Raw genomic sequence first — 18,212 nt, forward strand, 5'->3', positions numbered from 1 at the left:
GCTGTATTTAAATTTCATCTCCACTCCACCCCTCCCCCAATCCCAAAACAACTCATTCCTTTGGTGACAGGCCCCAGGGCTCCAGTGGCGTGCTATCTCCCTTATTACCATGAGCCAATATAAACTTGACTTTGTTGAATTAGTTTTGTCCCTGGTGATCTGAGGCTGATTGGGCTAGCTAGAACAAAACTATATGTGATATCCTAGAGATAAATGCTGTGGGAAAAATAAAAGTAAGGGTAAAGAATAAGAAGTGTGGGGAAGGGGAAATTTGCGATTTAAATAGGGTTCTCAGGGAAGGCTTCACTGATAAAGTGAGTGACATCTGAGCAGAAACGGGAAGGAAGTGGGGGACTTTTTTCATCAGCTGGGTATCTGGGAAAAAGAGTCTTCCAGAAAGGGGGAACAGTTAGCGCAAAGATCCCAAGGAGGGGCATAGAGCGTGTATTCCAATCACATTTTCTTAGTGGGCCAACCCTGACAACCTCTTTAATTCCAAAACCTACCCCTACCCCATTGTTACTCCCTTATCCTGCGTTTGCTTTTTTCATTTTACTTTCCAATATGTAATTCTGTGTTTATTATGTTTGTTTTCTGCTTTGCACGAGAGCGGGGATGTTGGCATCTCGTTCATCCGTGCAGCCCAAGCTCCTAGCAGTATGGGACACACAGCATAAGCTCGACAGGCACGTGTGGAGGGACAGATTGTACTGCCCGGAGGCCCGGGGCTGGGGAGAGAGCGAAGTCAAAGGAAGGAAAGAGAGACCCGGTCGCCTGGGGCCTTGGGGGGGCCAGCCACTACGAAAGATCAGAGGCCGCAGACCCATAAGGAAGAGGCCAAACTCGCATGCAGAGAGCCGCCAGGTCCAGCGCTCCCCAGCAATGCAGCCGGATGCGCGTCATCGCGCGTGCGCCGGCAGCGTAGCGACGTTGCGCATGCGCGCTCCTTCCGCGTGATTGTCAGTGCTGTGTGGTGCTCTCCATCCTCCGTCGTCTCCGCGGCAATTTTTGTTCCCCGTCTCCGGCGGTGGTCCCTAAAGCTGAGAATGTTCCCAGAACTCAATAACCTTCTCAACACCACCCCTGACAAGGTGGAGCAGGTAATTAGTTGCGCGGTCGGGACGGGGGCGGGTCTCAGGAGCGGGGCGGAAGAACGTGTCTTCGGATGAACTGCACAGGGACCCTTGGGGAAGACGCGGCGTCCGTAGGCATGCGGGTGCCTGGGAGTTGTAGTCCAGGGAGAGTCGACCTGGTGCTTGGGCTGGATCTGCAGAAGGTGGGCTTCTGGACCTCATTTTCTCAAGTCGTGTGTGCCTTTGAAAGTTCCCAGGAAGCATGTCCGACGTATGGGTAGGCTTATGTTCACAGACGTGTACTGGAGGGCTCACGGAGGTGGGGTCCCGGCGCCCAGAGGAGGTTGTCTGAGAGAAGAGAGTTTGGTTCTCCACCCTTCGCGTGGAACCAGCTTCTTAATCGTCGAGTCTCCCTCTGGCCCTGGAGCACTCGGCGGATCGCCATGAACGCTGCTGCTCCTCTTCCTGTACCTCCTCAAGGTCTCTAATAGTGCTCTTCCAACCTGCTTTCAGCCAACATTGGGTTGTACCAAGTCCGCCTTTGGCGCCACAGCCTTGCCTCTGTTTTCTCTACCCTCCTTCCCTCACTCTGGGGCACCTCGAAATTTTTCACATGTTAGCTCAGGGGTTACCTCTCCCAGGAACATATCTGGTTTATTTCATAACCTTTATCTTCTTAAAGAAATGATAAGGTCTTCCTGGCAGCCAAGACGTGTGTAAAGCCTTTCTATTGACCCCACAGTGCCAGGCAAATTGTAGCTTTCAGTAATATATCCTTATGGATTTTAGTTGCCCAGTTGTTCTTGTCTGCTCAAGTCTGCAGATGGCGCTTGCTTACCTTGCCAATTGGCACCTCCAAAATCTTCAGCCCAGGACCAGAGTGTGTAATGGAGAACCAAAGTGGGCACCAGGAAATGACAGCACTATGGGTAACCCTCACAGTCGGATAGTGTGATCTTTCACGTTTTATAAGTGAAAAACAGATCACAGTGGTGCATCTGATACCACTTGATCCTGACCTACCCTGTCACTGACAGTGAACTAGAGGTGGCTGAAGCAGGGCAGCCAGGCACTGCAGAGACCATCTTTAGGGGTCTTTCCAGGTCTGTCCATGATCAGAGCTCTGCCTAGCAGTGTCCAGCATTATTGGGAGGAGAACTTTGTTACCCGAGGTCTCTGTGAACAACCACTTCTTCCGTTTTTTCCACCCCGTAGGACAGAATTAAGATTAGAATTAGAAATAGGGAGGGAGCTGGATCAGATGACTTTTCTGAAGGTCCCTTCCAATCTTGACAGGATGTGATATTTGTTGGATTCTGATGGTAAAAGCTTCCTTTGTTCAGTACCTAATTCTCCCCAAGATGGGTCCCTGAGTTACTAGGTGAGGAGTGAGGAAGATAAGGGATTTTATTCTGTTTTGCTTTGGAAAAGTGGAAGCTGACATATGCTTGCCCATAATGAGAGACTTAATACTGATCACTTTAATTGTTGGTTTTTCCATAATTTTGACTTCTTTTTTTGTAATCTTAGTGTGTATGTGTATATTTGTACTAATATGTGTAGGTACTTATTACATATATAATACATATATATATACACACACATACATACTCCTCAGGTGTAGAAACATCGGGTTGGACACAATTAATTATATTTATACAGTCAGCTGACCTCTTTCCAGGGAGTCTTAATTCACTTTTTTGTGTTTCTCTTAACTTTTAGGGGAAACTGACTCTACTCTGTGATGCCAAGACAGATGGCAGTTTCCTTGTGCACCATTTTCTCTCCTTCTACCTCAAAGGTATGGGACTCATTGATGCTATAGAAAAAGAAACCTAAGGGGAAAAAATCCTATTTCAGGAAGAGGATGAGGATGAGAATAGTATGAACTAGCCAGGGCTTTGGTGTTTGGGTAGCCAAATGGCTGTTTATTAGGTAACAGGTTACTGTACCATTTTGTTCCCTACCCAGCCCTGCCAAAGAGTGGCATGTGCTCACTGTATCCATGTCCTACCTTCCGTTTCTCCATCCCCTGTGCACGTACCGCCTCACTGTGGTCCTTTTATGGTCCCCTGTGTACTTGATCCTCAGTCCTTGTGTATCTTGAGGTCTCTGGGCACTCAACTCATTGACGCTTTGCCCTGGCAGTAGATGCTTCCCAAAGAACACAGGGAAGAGAACTGCATGGGCCACTGTACTTTACATATGGAAATAGATTAGAAGAAGAAAACATCCAAATGCAAAAAAGACTCGTGTTAATTGATTCTCCTTGAGCCCCTCCTGAGCCCGGCCAGAATAGAGGGTAGACCTTTGGCACTCTTAGTCATAATAATTTGCAGTTTTGAAAGTTTTCTTTTCCAGGTGACGTTATTGTCAGCACAGAAAGAACAAGAAAATCTACAGATAATTTATTAGAATTAATTATGTTTGGTAAGGTAGCTAGAGCTTCTTTGTGTTTCGTTTATATCCTCGGATATAGGACCAGTTTAAAAAATTAATTATACACCAACAACAAACAGAAAAATATAATTTTTTTAAAGAGCACAATTTATTTACAATAGAGAAAAATAAAGTACCTAGCAATACATCTAACAGAAGAAGTCGAATCAGTGGAATAGGTATAATCATTAAATAGGAAAAAAAATTACATCTTCAAATCAAATTGGGTATGTCAGGTTGTAAGACTTCTGGGTCTTTAGACTTGCCTCAATGCTTTTGTTTCCAGAGATATGAAGTATATGAGACTGTAAATACAGACATTATTAAAATCAATTTATTTTTTTTTTCCAGCTAATTGTAAAGTCTGTTTTGTGGCACTCATCCAGTCATTCAGTCACTACAATATCGTGGGACAGAAGCTGGTAAATATTTTAGACCTCTGTGGTGAGGTCCCCGAGTGAGGGTGTGTACCACACATGTGTGAGTATGTTCTAAGGCTGGGCTTCCCTATTTGCACTGTGGAGACCTTAGCAAGGGAGGGACTAAGGAAATCGTGGGATCCTAAACCCCTTATCTAAGGCTAAGGCACCATCTCTGCATGTCTTATTAATTTGGAGTTTGTAGAACCAGATCTGTTTTAATTAATCAAACCCACCTCTACTGATTCTGAACCAGTTAACATTTTCTCCTCAATGGGGGCTTTAATCTTGGTCCTCCTGGGTTGGAGATCACAGCTTGGTCTGCTGCCAAGTTCAGTAGCCCCCACTTCTCTCTAAATCTAGGGCTTAGGACCCAAATGTGGGGAGAGGCGCCTTTATCACCTGTCCCTCATCTTATCAGAGGAAGGCAGGCAAGAATGTGATGGCCAAGAGGCTGGTGAACCTTCTGGCATCGCTAGGGCCATTACCTGTGACCTGTGACCAGGTGGACTTACTGAGGTTTTTCTTTTTGTTTTGTTAGGCCAGCCTGAGAGGGAAAGAGCCTGACCACACCCATCCGCAGTGATCTTTGAAATGCCAGTCTTATTGCTGGGCCAAGTCACTGCCTCTCTGATGGGGAGAAACAAATGGGAGGTTGAGCTTGTTCCCATCCTTTGCAGACAAGGAAGAAGTTCCCGTGTTAGAGGTTAGCATGAGCTCACGGAGAACAATCATGTCGAGAACACAGGTTGCATTTCCGTGGCTCTTTATGGCCTTAGCATCTGTGTTTCTGGATGAGAAAGTCGTGTACCCTCATATCCAGATTGGCTACTTTTCCTGTTACCTTGGAATCATTATGAACATGGCAGGAGTGGCGTACATAGTCCTGGGCATGTCAAGTACTAGAGGGTGAGCTTCCAGACTCCTGGTGTGTGGTCATGCTTACATCAGGGGGATGGTAATGAGCAAGGGCAACCGTGACGACCAGGAGTCTCTCTCCGCCAGGGGCTGCTGTTGTTGCTAATGGCCTTGCATAGCGGAGAACGCTGAAGGTGCAATGGATACCTGGTCTAGAGGCCTGTCACCTGTTTCTGCACATGTAGATTGTGTCATCATCCCTGGGTGTTTGTTAGAATGTAGATTTTTGGGCCATGTCCCTGAAGTTTCTGGTTCTGGAGGTTTGGAGTGGGCTCAAGGACTCTATTTTAATCAGATGTCTCAAGAGATTCTTAATTGGGTGGTTCTTAATTGGGAAGAACCATATTTAAGAAGTTCTGCTTAGAGCACGGGTCTACAAACTTCAGCCCCTGCCCCGTGTTTTGTAAATAAAGTTCTATGGGAACAGCCATGCCCATTTGTTTATGAATTGTCTCTGGCGGCTCTCGCTCTGCAATATCAGAGCTTAGTAGTTGTAATAGAGACTGTCATTCTCCCACCGCCTTATTATTATTTACTTATTGTTTTTAAATGTGCTTACTTTTATAAATACATGCATTTAAAAAGGAAACTTTTTATGTTACTATTATACATTAAAAACCTGTACAGGGTAATCATAAAAATAAATATGTAAGCAAAAGAATGTAAGTTGTTTTAAAAATTAAAAATTAAACGTAAATGCTCATCTGAAAACAGAATGGGGATTGTGGGTGGGAACACCCAGGGAAAAGAAGACCTGGGCCCCATAGGGGGGGTGGACAGGTGCCCATTTGCGTGGTTTGGACTATGTTGTGTGCCCTCTGGTGAGCTGGAGTCTAGCCTTTCTGATGGGTTCCCCTGCAAGCTGCAGTAGCTCATGCTCCTCTTTGGCATTTTAGGGTGTCAACCTGACCACGGCACGGGAACGCGGGCAGCTTGTGTTCCTCGAGGGTCTCAAGTCCTCGGTGGACGTCTTCTTCCGGGCTGAGGAGGAGCCACATCCCCTGCAGTTCCTCAGGTCAGTCAGCCTGCAGCTCAGCCCAGAAGTGCACACCGGGTGGGTGGGCCCAGACCAGGGTTGCTGTGCGATTCCTTCTCCTCAGAGTGTGGGAGGGCAGAGCTGGCTGCAGCAGTCAGACACGTCCCTGGTGGTGCAGCGTTATCGGAAAGCCCTTGGCTCTTAGCATGGGCCAGAGAGAGTGCACGGCTGTCCCAAAAGCTGTAGGAAGTGTTACTTGCTGGAAGTATGGTAGAACATAATGCTTTACTGGTTTTTCCAACCCTGGCTCAGAGCCCTAGCACATGCATTTGTTCTGTTCTTGGCTTGATACAGGGTCAGCAGCTACAGGCCAAGGGCCAGCAGCCTGTTTTTGTAAATAAAGTTTTATTGAAATAGCCACATTCATTTGCTTGCATATTGTCTCTGGCTGTTTTGCACTACAACAGCAGACCTGAACAGTTGAGACAGGGAACAGGACCCACAAGCCTAAAATATTTACCATTGGCCCTTTAACAAAAAGTGTGCTGACCGCTGTTTTGGTTTTCTGAGATTGGGTTTCCTGTGTTTCATTCCTTATGAGCATCAGTCACAAACATTGCTCTGTGCAGACTCCCCACCTGGCTGCTGTTCTCCCTCCACCGCAGAGGAGTCCATACGGGAACTTCTCCCCACCACACCCTCTCCCAGACTCAGCCTTACCCGGAGGCCGGGAGGCAGTGTGGAGTCAGAAGGCCATGTGCCCTGATCCTGTGCATGTGAGCTCACACACAGCCCTTACCATCTCTAAACCTGGAGTCTTTGAACGATGGCCTGGTTACACCTGACCCCAGGTGGTGCGGGGTTGTCACCCTTGCTGTTAGTGGGGCTCAGCCCTGGAGCGTGGGGCAGTGGGGCAGGTGCCTGGGTTCTGGGCCCCAGTGCTTTTTGAGCCTCTATTGCTGGGAAATGACTGCTGAGGGTAGCCACTGGGGAGATGGAGGTAGCTGGGCCAGCTTGTTCAGAAACAGGTTGAATCTGTTTTGGACACAAGCAGCCCTTAATCCAGTGGCCTCACCACGAGGACACCTGTGTTACTGTTTAGCTTTTGTGACCTTCTGGGAGGGCTTTTCCTGCCTGCTCAATCCAAACTAATCTTCAAAGTGCTTTAAGCTCTTGGATTGAGAGGCTGGATGGCGTCTCTTAATGGGCCTGAGAGGCAGTTTATTTTTCTGTCCCTGGTTTGTACCACGGTGCTTTGTGCTCTGTAGGCCTTAAGGGATATTTGAATATCCCTTCCTTGTGTGTGGGCATGTCTTATCTTGCCAACTAACCATGAACCCCTTGGTGCCAAGGACTGTGATCCAGTTCTTTGCCTTCCCCCAGCCCTTCCCTGTGGTGCTGCTTGGTCCCAGATAAACCTTTGTGAGAGAGCGAACTCTCTGGTGACTTTTGCCCTTCGTCCTAGGGATGCCAACACTGGGAACCTGCAGCCGCTGTACGAATTTGTGCGGGAGGCCCTACAGCCTGTGGACAATGGGGAGGCCGCCTGGAGGTGCCCGGTGCTGCTGGTGGATGACCTCAGTGTGCTGCTGAGCCTGGGCATGGGGGCGGTGGCTGTACTGGACTTCATCCACTACTGCAGAGCCACCGTGTGCTGGAAACTACAGGTGAGCCCTCAGGAGCTGTGGACTGGACGAACTGGTCACCTCAAGTAGGACCTCAGGCTGAGCTTGGTTTTAGATGACTTGAGCTGGAAGTACAGGTTGGATGTGCTGGTGATGCTATCCAGCGGATGATTGGAGTTAGGGTGCTGGCGCCCAGGCATGGGTCCTTCCCACAGGGGGAAGGTCGCAGCAGTGGCAGGGAGGCTGACCTGGGAGGGAGTGTGCAGGGGCGCAGAGGCCTGATTCCACAGCATCCTGATCTGGTATCCCTTCCGGTTGGGAGCAAGTTCCCATCTTGTACCTCTGTGTTGCAGGGAAACATGGTAGCCCTTGTGCACGACAGTGGAGATGCCGAGGATGAGGAGAACGACATCCTGTTAAATGGCCTTAGTCACCAGAGCCACCTGATCCTGCGGGCCGAGGGCCTGGCCACTGGCTTCTGCAGGGACGTGCATGGGCAGGTGTGTCGGGGCTGGGCACAGGATTCTCCTGGGTCCCAGGCTGCTCACCTCTGTGCCTGAGTCCAGACGGCACGTGGGATGGTGTCGGGCTGCAGGCTTGTCCGCCTGGGAAGCTGTGTGGATGCAAGTCACAGTCTGCTCCAGAGGGTGCCTAGTGCCATGCACCATGGGAATTTTCCATGGTGGTCCCATCGGTGAGCAGAGGGGAGCTCCTGAAGAGGAGACAGCTGTCTGGACTGGAGTGCAGGGGCCCCGCTACTAAACAGCAGAACCCCTCTGTAGGACAACAGCAGGCTTTGTATATTCAGGTCAACATGCCTCCTTTTAAAATAGGTACTTGGGGAGGCCTGACCCATGGCAGGGTTGCTGCCTCTACACAGTGTTTAAGTACTCAGGCAGAAGCTGAGGCCCTGCCATGGGAGAGAGGCCAGCTCCCCACCCCCAACCCCACCCCGGGTTCTCTGCCCTCTGGAATTACCCCAAAGCCTCCACCACAGCTTCCAGGTGAACTCCATGTTGACCGCTCGTTCTTACCCTGTTAAGGGTGGGAGTTTGGGCCCAGAGTCATCCAGAGGCAAGTATGGACAATAAAGCAACACAGAAGTGCTGTGTTGGTGATGCCTGTGACAGAGTGAGGAGAGGGTTCTGCTGGGCAACTTGTGACCTGGCTCTGCAGCCAGCCCTTCCCCCGAGCACTCTGGTCAGCCGCGACATCACCAGAATCAATGTCCAGCCTTACCGAGCCTCTGAATTGAATGCACAAATTCTAATTTTTTGATTTTCAAAATTAATCTAGCCAACAAATACATAACCCTGTATAAAAAAACAAAACAAAACCAAAGAGGAATACGTAAAAATACTTCAATGGTTTTTCTCTGGTGATTTTTTTTTCTTTTTTTTCTCTTTCACATTTTCTATAAAGAGCAAATATCACTACTGTGATGGAGGGAAAACCTTTATTTTTGTAATTTTTATTTCTTTTAAAGATTTTATTGGGGAATTGGGGGAGGGGAACAGGAAAACCTTTATTTTTAATTAGCTTTGTTTTGGAAGTCCGTCCCACTAACTAACGTGCAGGTGGCACATGTGACAGTGATCTCAGAGAGGCCTCAGTTGAAGGTCACCGAGGAGCAGGTACTGGTGGGGGGCGCTCATCTTCACTCTTCTCCCTGTTCCTATAGCTGAAGGTCCTGTGGAGGAGACCACCACAGCCCACAGCCCAGCGGGATCGGAGTCTCACTTACCAGTACAAGATACAGGACAGGAGCGTATCGTTTTTTGCCAAGGGACTGTCTCCTGCTGTTCTGTGACCTGACCGGGGCTGCCGAAGCTCCCTTGAGCTGGCTGTTTTCGGAGATAGAAGACAAAACAACCAAGCAGGAATGGATCTTTACACCTTTGTAGTGGTATTTCAGGCTGGACTGGCGGCTCCACTTGGACCCAGGGATGGCTTAGTGGTGCTGTGACGGTGTGCCTTTGTTCCCCTGGGCTCTGCTCAGAAGACAGATGAGGAATCTGCAACCCTGCCTCTGCCAAGAGGGACACTGTGTGTTGAACCCTGGTAAAAGGGGTCCTTTGGAGCCTTCCTTGTAAATGCACACAGCCCAACAGCCCATTTTTGGTTGTTGTGCCTTTCAGAGCCAGAGTGGGTTTGAATGTGCCAGCCAGGAGACAGTCCTGGATGGCAGGCATCCAAGGGGACAACTCGGATAATCATGGCTGGCATAAAGTGAGTTCCCATATCATGGCTTCCCATGGATTGTCTCGTTTCATTTTCATCTTTGTCTTGCAAAGGTATTGTCCTCTAATCCAGTGGGGAAACAGCTTAGAAGGGTCTGGAAGGACGCTTAAGGCTGTAGGTAACAGAGGCCTGACTCTAGAGTCCACCCTTGCTGATGGACCCTCACGGAAGCCTGAGGCGGGCTCCCCACCCAGTTCACAGCTTTGGCTGCTCCTGGTTTGGGCTTGCCTGTACCATATGCTGATAAGGCTTTTCATGTGAGGCCCCAGATTGGCCCCATGCATGGCCTTGGTGAGAGGGCTAAAGAATGTTCTTGCTGCCAGGCAGGATGGGGCCTTGGTGAGGAGCAGGTGCCTCCCTCACCTGTGAGGAACACAGGAGGTGAGCTTTCACCCCAGCATTCTGCAGGTGCCAACTTGCCACAGCACTTACGAGCTCAGCGGCCATTCAAGGCCTATGGGGTTGGGCATATCACATTGGATGCTACTTCTTTGTCACCTCAGGCAAGTTGTTAAAGCCTTGGGTGCTTCTGTTTTTGAATCCTTAGAATCGGGTTTATCTTACCTGCCTGTAGAGGCCATCACAAGGATTGTATGAGGTAATATACGTAAAGCCCATCTCTGGGAAGGAGCCAACAGTCAATGGTGCCTCATTATTAATGGCTGCTAGTGTGAGCTCTGTACTAACCCTTATCCTATTGCCTGTCAGATTCTGTTTAATGGTACGCGCTAAGACGATGTCTCTAGTTTAAGGAACGAACTTGGTCTATCTCTGGTCTCTGGTGCTTGGTACAAACTCAATAGTTAATAAAGGCATTGAGTGAATATCAACACAACTTGGAGATATTAAATATTTTTAGTGACTCATAGTTATTAGAATGGCTGCTGTTTATTGGAATTCAGGCTTTGTACAAGTGTTCACACGGATTTAATTTTTTTTTCAAGAACCACAGAGGTCGGTGTTCTTGGTTGCATCTTGGAACCTGACCCCTAAGTCGAGTTTCCCTGGGATTAAATTCATTTTCCTGGCCACAGAGCAGGAGCTGCTGCTGCGTGTGAGAACCAGGACTCAAATCCGAGGAGTCTGGCCTTGAAGCAGCCCTTTCTACCTTATCACGTTGCCAGCTGCTGTCACTAATGCTTAATTCATGATAAGCGTGATCTTTAGTGCAAGTGATTGCAAAGACAGACCCGTGTCATTAGGAAGCATCCTTCTTTGCATCCATGACAGGCTGAGGCAGCTGGGCAGTGGGCTGGAACCCAGGGTCCTGCATCCCTGACTGTGGCCACTCAGTTATTAGAGTGACCTTGGGCAAATCTCTTCCCCTCTTGAGGAAGGTTTCCTCATTTGTGAAATAGATATAGTCCCTATTTTTCAAGATTTTCGTGAGGATTGGCCAGTGTGGAATCTCAGCGACAAGAATTATCACTTGATGACCTCTGAGCTCCATTAGTTGTTTGTTTTTGTTTTTGTTTTTTTTTTAGCTGAGCCATCCTGCCACCTGTTGGCAGCTCAGCGGCTGCTCAGCTCAGGCCGGGACTCGAACCGCTGTTGTTCAGAGCTCAAACTCTTGAGTGAGCTCTTAACCAACTGAGCCACTCAGCCGGCCCTAGTTTTTTTTAAATTTTGAATTTATCATTCCCATGGAAAGCAACCTAAAGTAAGGTTGAGCTTTGCTGATAACAAGGAGAAAATTCTGAGATGCTATAAATTAAATGACAGCAGGCCGGAGGGTAGAAAGAAGAGACTAGAGGTTAATCAGTTAACAGCTGGACGGCAAAACCAACAAAAGATTGCTTATATTGCTGAATGTATGTTGAAACTGAATTAACTTGCAGGTGGCTATATCCTTATTCTCTAAAGAGAATAGCCAGGTGCCGCCAACCACCAGGTGCCTCTGCTGCCTGCTTACCTGTGAACTTTCCGGATTGCCCACAACCAATCCTAAACAAACACTTATTCCTTACGGACTCTGTACCTATCCCAGAAGTAGCCCCACGTCAGTTCTCCCACCAGCTTTATCTGTAGCCAATGTAAATCCTTTCAGAACAACTTACATCTTTCTTTCCCTAGCTGTTTGCATAAAAGAGCCCACTAACCCCAGGACTACAGACATGCTGCCTTCCTCATCTAGTGCTGCTGTTGGTAGTTTAGACTTCATGTCCCAGGACCTGGTCTTTTTCTTTTTTTTTTTTTTTTTTTTTCTTTTTTTTTTTTAGCTGAGCCATCCCGCCACCTGTTGGCAGCTCACGGCTGCTCAGGCTCGGGCTGACTCGAACCACTGTTGCTCAGAGCTCAAACTCTTGAGCGAGCTCTTAACCAACTGAGCCACTCAGCCAGCCCTGGACCTGGTCTTTTTCTGATTAGCGTTTAGCTCAATAAACCCTTTCAGAAAAACTCGGCTATGAATGCTTTCGGTTTAACAGTAGTTAGGGCTAAATGGAGCTTTTCCACCTGAATTATATTTAAAAACTAAGATCAGGTATTTGCAACTTACCTGGGAATGCATAACAAAGGAGATGTGTTGATAAGTGGTTAAAGGGATAGATTTTTTTAGATAGATAATGATATACAAAGCAAAACATTAACAAGTGTAGAATCTAGGCCTTTATAGTTGTTAACTGTATGGTTCTTGCACCTTTTCCCTGTGTTTTGATCATAAAATGTTGGGTGAGAAACCCTAAAATCATGGCCACTTCTCATGGAGGGCATTCTGTAGCAAATTAACTGGGGTGCCCATGAGCCTCAGCCCTCCCATTCTCCCCCCCCCCCCCATCTGCACCTCTGTGGGTTCGCCTCTTACTCATGGCCGTGCTGCAAGGTACAGAGGCGCTGGCTAAGTGTCAGTTTTGGAGGCTCTTGTTTTTGGAGGAAAGTGTCCAGACCTCGCTGAGGGTCAGTCCCCTGAAAACAAGGTTGGGTGGGCAGGGGGTGGTTAGTAAGGGGGAGTGACAACAGTGCCCAAAAGACAGTCTGGCTAAGTCCCTGCCATGGAGGTTGAGGAAAGACAGGTTCCCAGCCCTCTCTGGAGAGAAGGCTGGTTCAGCAGGCCTACGGTAGGACTCAGGAAGGTTCTGATTTAACAATGTTCCCCAGGTGATTGTGCTGTGAGGCACGTTTAGAACCACATGTTTTGTAGGAACTTGACAGTAAAAGGAAGGTATTGAGACTTGGTCATGCAGGATCACTCAGAAAACAGAAAAGCTGGATAGACTTTATATTTGCCAAAAGGAACACCGCAGTAGAGAGAGGGAGGAACTGGTGACAGAAAAGTGAATGCCTTTTCAAGGTTTCTGAGGGGTCAGATGTCGGCATTTCAAGCCTCTTCAGGCTTGGACAGAGTGATGTGAGATGGGTAAGGGCTGTAGGTAAGGCTCCCCCCACCCCGCCCCTACTGCTCTCTACTGTTGCCTCTCTCTAATTTAAAAATAACACACAGAGAAAGAATTCTTAATAGGAAAAAAATCGTCTAATACCCAAAGCCAATCCTGAATACAGGGCATAATCTTAAAGGTCACTTTGGGTCAAGGCCAGTTGTCCTCATTGTTTAATTTAACCGTGACAACAATGTGGTGGACTCTCAGAGAGGGAGGCAAGACTTTGGCGGCCCTGAGAGGTGGTCCAGAGTCCAGCGGGAACAGGGTTGGGGGAGCCTGTATGACTAACCGCCTAGGAGGGATAAGGCTGCTGGAGCTAACAGAAGGGCTCCCGGTTTCCGCCTGCGTTGTGGCTATATCTGCACTTCATTCAACCCCAGCGCTGCCGCCCTTGAGCAGGAACAGGGTCGAACACCGTCGGCTATCCAGGTAGGTCCGGGGTGGGTGCCCAGGACAGCAGGGTGGCGGCGGGGCTGACCCCTGACACACCAGACCCGGTCTAAGAGGGCTTGGGTGGTAGGATCAAGGTGCCCCGGCACAGGCCCAATCGCAATGGGCAGCATCCCGGAATGTACCTGCGCTGGGCGGGCCGGGACCTGTGCTCCAAGCGCGGGCCAAGCCTCCCTGTCCCCTTTTGTGAGACCCAGAAACAGGACCTACCTGGGGGCTTGGGAGAAGGTCAAAGCGCTCGGCTCAGCACCTGACAGGAAATGCTCTGTGGACGTAGCGATTGCTATTACAACAAGTACACGTTCCATGTAGAAAATGGTTAAATGTCCACCAGCAAATGCAAAAAACCCAACACCTGTAATCCTCCACTCGGAGAGACCCGCGGACCTCACAGCAGTTATCACCCAACTCTTCTCCTTGGGCTGTTTTTAAGAAAAATGAGAGCGTATTCTACAGCTCATTTTGAACCATCTTGCAACATCAGTATTTATAAAACATCCTTTTAAAAGGCTGTAGGGAGACTCGTTTTATGGACACAATTTATTCGATCCATCTGCATTTGTTGTGTATACCGGCTGCTTTTAATTTTTTGCTGCTATAAGACAGGGAACATGAGCATCTTGTGCATGTCGCTAACTCTCTGGAACCGGTTGTTAAAAGCCCTGTGCGGGCCCGCCACCTCTTCCTTCCTCTCGGTTGAGTGGCTGGCATCCGCCAGGGGGCGAGCGGGAGCTGGGGCCCGGGCTGGACTACGCATGCGCGCGCGCCACAGGGAACACGTGCGGAGGGCAGCGGGGAGGGAGGGGAAAGGTAGGAGGTGAGAGGTGAAGGGGCGGAGAGCTGCGCCGGCGCCCGGCGGCCGGGAGAGAGAGGGCCGGCGCCACGCACCGGACAGCGGGCTGGGAGCGCGCACGCCGCGCCCCGCCCTCGCCGCCGCCGCCGCCGCCCGGGAGCAGCTGCCGCCACAGGTACCGCCGCGCGCGTCCCCACGGCGCCTCCCCGCGGGCCCCGGCCTGGGCCTCCCGCCGCGCGGCCCCGGGAGTTCCGGGATAGGGGCCGCCAGGGGCACAGGCGCGCGGGCGTGGGCGCTGTCCAGCAGCCGTGCTGCCTGGGCAAGGAGACCTCAGCTGGGAGAGGGGGCCGGGGCGCCGCGTCCCCACCCCCACCCCCCCGGGCGAGGCGCGCGACCCCACTCCCCCGGTTCCAAGTGACCACTGCCTGCTCGCTGCCGGGAGAGGGGGTCGCGCTGTTGCGCCCTGGCCCGCTATCCCCCGCGAAGCCGTCGGTTCTAGAACCTGCTTTTGGGCTGTCTCGGTTTCCCAGAGTACGGGGGAGAGCACGCCGTCCGCTCCTGCCTCTTTTGGAAGATCTGATTGAGAGGCGTCACGTAGCTGCTTTGCTGGGTTTTGCCTGGTTTCTAGTTTTTTGTTTTGCCCATAGTCAAACTTTGCCCACCAGCGTTGCCTCTGTTTATTTCTGGGTGGGTTTATTACCTCTGAGTATCAAACAGGATTGTAACGTTACCATAGCATTAGTTTGAATGGGAGAAAGTTGTACCGGTGGAAATGCTGTTGGCTGAAGTGGGCAGTGAGTCCCTGTGGGGGCTCTGGCAGGAGTTTCTCCTAGTTTGGGCCATTTACTCCCCCACCTTCTACGGTGACAATCAGGGCTGCGTGGCTAAACTCTTTCGGGAGATTTTTTGTGATAATTCTTGTGACGAGGATGTAGTAAAGGTTTTTTTAATGCTGTTAAAGTTAAGTGCGTTTCTTTCATTTGACCCAACGTTTAGTGGAGTTGGGTTATGCGGCGTCCTTCTTGGTGTGTCATCTCAGGCTCTTGTGCTAAAGACTGAAGCTTTTATAAGGAAGGGGTCAGGGTCAGGGGTGTCCAGTTAGCGCTGAATACGGTTTGGGTGTTTCTAAGTGATGCCTGATTGACGACCTGTATCTTTTTAAGTGTAAATATAGTTTTACTTTTAAGTGTTTTACACATTTGCAACATTCCCACTGGGCACACGATGCAAAAAACACTATGTATAAATATAACTCCATATTTATCTGAATGAATAGATTGAAGTGGAAAGAATTACATCTCATGTATTATGAACTAATACAGTGTTTGAGTGCTCTCTCTTCTTTTGCTGTTGTGGTAAAAAGAGCACCTCTCCAGAGGTCTCCATGTACTTTATAATCGCTGCCACCCCCCACCCCCATCATCTAGTTTTACTGTTGGGAGGTGGGTAAAATGTCTACTCCCAGTTTATGATTAGAAAATGGAGGCATAAATGTTGTGAATTGCCTGAGGTCACGTATGAGCAAGTGAGCTGTCCCGTTGGGAAACAAACCATACCTGTGGGTTCAGCACACATGCATTTCTTAACGTTTAGTGGGAGGCATACTTTCTTAGTACCTAGACATGCATGCGAATGTGGTCCAAAGACCTCGAATGACACTTAGGTTGATGGACTGTTTGCCTCCCCTCACCATCGGTGGCCATTTGCTTGCCACCAGTGTTAGTGTTACTGGCTCTGACAGGTACTTCATAGGTGGTTTGTGTCATCACTCCCATGAACAGATGAGAAGACTGGCCCCTCAGAGAGTAACTGGGTTCCCAGAGACCCAGCTTGTAAGTGGTGGGTCAGGCCTTCAAACCACATCTGCCGGACTCCCCCACTTGTGCTACTCCCACCCTAACTTGCTTCTTTCCTGAGTTGGCCAATGAGACAAAGTCCAGGTGACTCCTTTTGCAACCTGACATAATAATTATGGAGAAAATATTTATTGACCACTTGTGCTGTCTAGGTACTGCGCCAGATGCTCTACTAATAGCTTGTCTCAATCATCACAATAACCAGATATTGTTATCACGCACTTTACTGGTGAGTGTTAGAGATGTTACCTGGCCCTGGGTCATCTAGTGAGTTAGACGCAGAGCCCAGGTCCAAACCTAGGTTGGTCAGACAACAGAGTCCATGCTCTTATGCTGGTCTTGCACCTGCTGGCTTCCTCGTCTTCCCCGTTGCCCATTGGCAGGTGAGAGGTAGCAGAAGAAGGTGATAGGGTGAAGAGAGGAAGCCCGCCTCATCGACTTAAGTCAGAGATGGTGCAGCCAAGCAGGAAGGAGACAGCAGTTTGGCCACTGCATTTGACAGCTTCCACTCAGTGGTGAGGAGTGCTCCTGAGAATGTTACCTGCTTCACTGGGCCATACATAAGCTTCACAGTGTGTGTGGAGCTTGTTTTCAAGAGTGTGTGTGGGTCACAGGAAAAACCAAACAAACCAATCTTCTTGTTTATATCAGCCCTACTTAATTTTTATTATGTATTTTATAACATATACTATATAGTACCACAGTAGTACATGTATAGTTTATATATAAATATACTCGTATATTGGGGTTGTATACTCAAATTTTTGTTGAGGGTTCATAATCAAAAACCTTCAGAAACCTCTGGTTAATTTGATATTTAGCATTTTCTGAACGCATAAAATATGTAAGGCATTATGCTAAGCATTTGTTCTGAGTTGGAAGTCTAGTAAGTTCAATGTAATTCCACATAATTCAGAGAGAATGGTATTTCATATTAATAACCAGTGATAAATTATTTTGAAACTTCAGTCATGAGTGTGAAAGAGGATCTGGTGTCTCAACAGCCTTTGTGTCTCCAGTATAGCACCAATCTTATGTGTGAAGCTACAGTGACTGATATAGCCCTTTAAAAGTTAAAATTTTGCTGGACCTCTTCTGTTGTAAACATGTTAACTTTAGTTAGAAGCCAGAGAGTAAAATAATCAGTTCACGCAAATATGACAGTTGTAATAGTTGTATCTGTGCTATTCACCAACATTAGAGTATTTATTTTAAAATCATCTAAATATTTAAATTCCAAATCCGTTGATTCCTTATCACTTTTTACAAACTAAATTTGTCTTTCGTTCATTCCGCTACCGTGGTTGGTACCTTATCTCAAAATGAACAGTTCCAGAATTCTACCTAATTTAAAAAATATCTTTATCATCTTCCAGCTTGTCATTTCAGAATTGAATAGATTAGTATTTGTTCAGGTTTTAGGTTAAAATAACAGAATGGGTTTTGAGCAAGAAATACATTTGCCTAACTATAGACAAGCTGTTTTTTTTAATCTAAGTGAGGTATCATTACACCAGTGGTTCTCTAACCTTGGCGTCAATCAAAATCAGCTGGCGGGCTTGTTTTAACCCCACCTGCAGAGTCACTGATTCTGTGTTAGAGGTAGGCCCAGGAATTTGAATTTCAAACAAATGACCAGGTGTTGCTGCTGGCCTGGGGAGCTGGGGCTCCATACATCTGCATCCCAAACCAGAGCGCCTTGCCGGTGCGTCCGTGTTTCACGCTGAACCTCCATCAGCATCAGTCGGTCATACAGTATCGTTTCGCCATGTACATAACTGGCTCTTGTTTTTAGCCAGTTTTCTCCTATTGTTAGGTGATGTCATAATTAAAATTGCATTTTCAATGGTAGTGTTATTTCTACTTTTCCCCCTACAATCCTACATTTCTAAATTTCTTGAGAGATCAAAGCTTTTTTTTTTTTTTTTAAATACAAGTCATCCACATTGAAGAAAAGCATACAGGCAAGCATGTGCGCACTCACATGCACACAAACGTGTGCACACACACAAAGTTAAAATTGTCTAATCCCAGGGTAGCCATTA

General features: G+C 48.3%; 2 protein-coding genes across 4 annotated transcripts in view; both read left to right on the plus strand.

Annotated features, from left to right (window-relative positions):
• Window positions 1-945: 945 nt before the first annotated feature.
• ELP6 (elongator acetyltransferase complex subunit 6) lies at window positions 946-10,523 on the plus strand. Of its 3 annotated transcripts, none has more exons than XM_019630383.1 (7): window positions 946-1,100; window positions 2,796-2,874; window positions 3,864-3,934; window positions 5,746-5,864; window positions 7,291-7,492; window positions 7,804-7,950; window positions 9,132-10,523. In XM_019630383.1, exons 1-7 carry the CDS (start codon window positions 1,047-1,049, stop codon window positions 9,258-9,260), a joined length of 801 nt encoding a protein of 266 aa, XP_019485928.1. In that variant the 5' UTR covers window positions 946-1,046; the 3' UTR covers window positions 9,261-10,523. The 3 variants fall into 3 exon arrangements, with proteins under 3 accessions (XP_019485928.1, XP_019485936.1, XP_019485944.1); XM_019630391.1 differs by lacking the exon at window positions 946-1,100 and adding an exon at window positions 1,275-1,350; XM_019630399.1 differs by lacking the exons at window positions 946-1,100; window positions 3,864-3,934 and adding an exon at window positions 1,391-1,553.
• A 3,816-nt stretch (window positions 10,524-14,339) lies between these two features.
• The window catches only part of SCAP (SREBF chaperone), a 56,828-nt gene continuing 52,955 nt past the window's right edge, over window positions 14,340-18,212 (plus strand). Inside the window, exon 1 of the mRNA XM_019632548.1 lies at window positions 14,340-14,486. The gene's annotated coding sequence lies outside the window, so the exon portion shown is untranslated. The remainder of the gene's footprint in view (window positions 14,487-18,212) is intronic.

This window comes from Hipposideros armiger, unplaced genomic scaffold, assembly GCF_001890085.2.
Source record: "Hipposideros armiger isolate ML-2016 unplaced genomic scaffold, ASM189008v1 scaffold_18, whole genome shotgun sequence".
Lineage (NCBI taxonomy): Eukaryota > Metazoa > Chordata > Mammalia > Chiroptera > Hipposideridae > Hipposideros > Hipposideros armiger.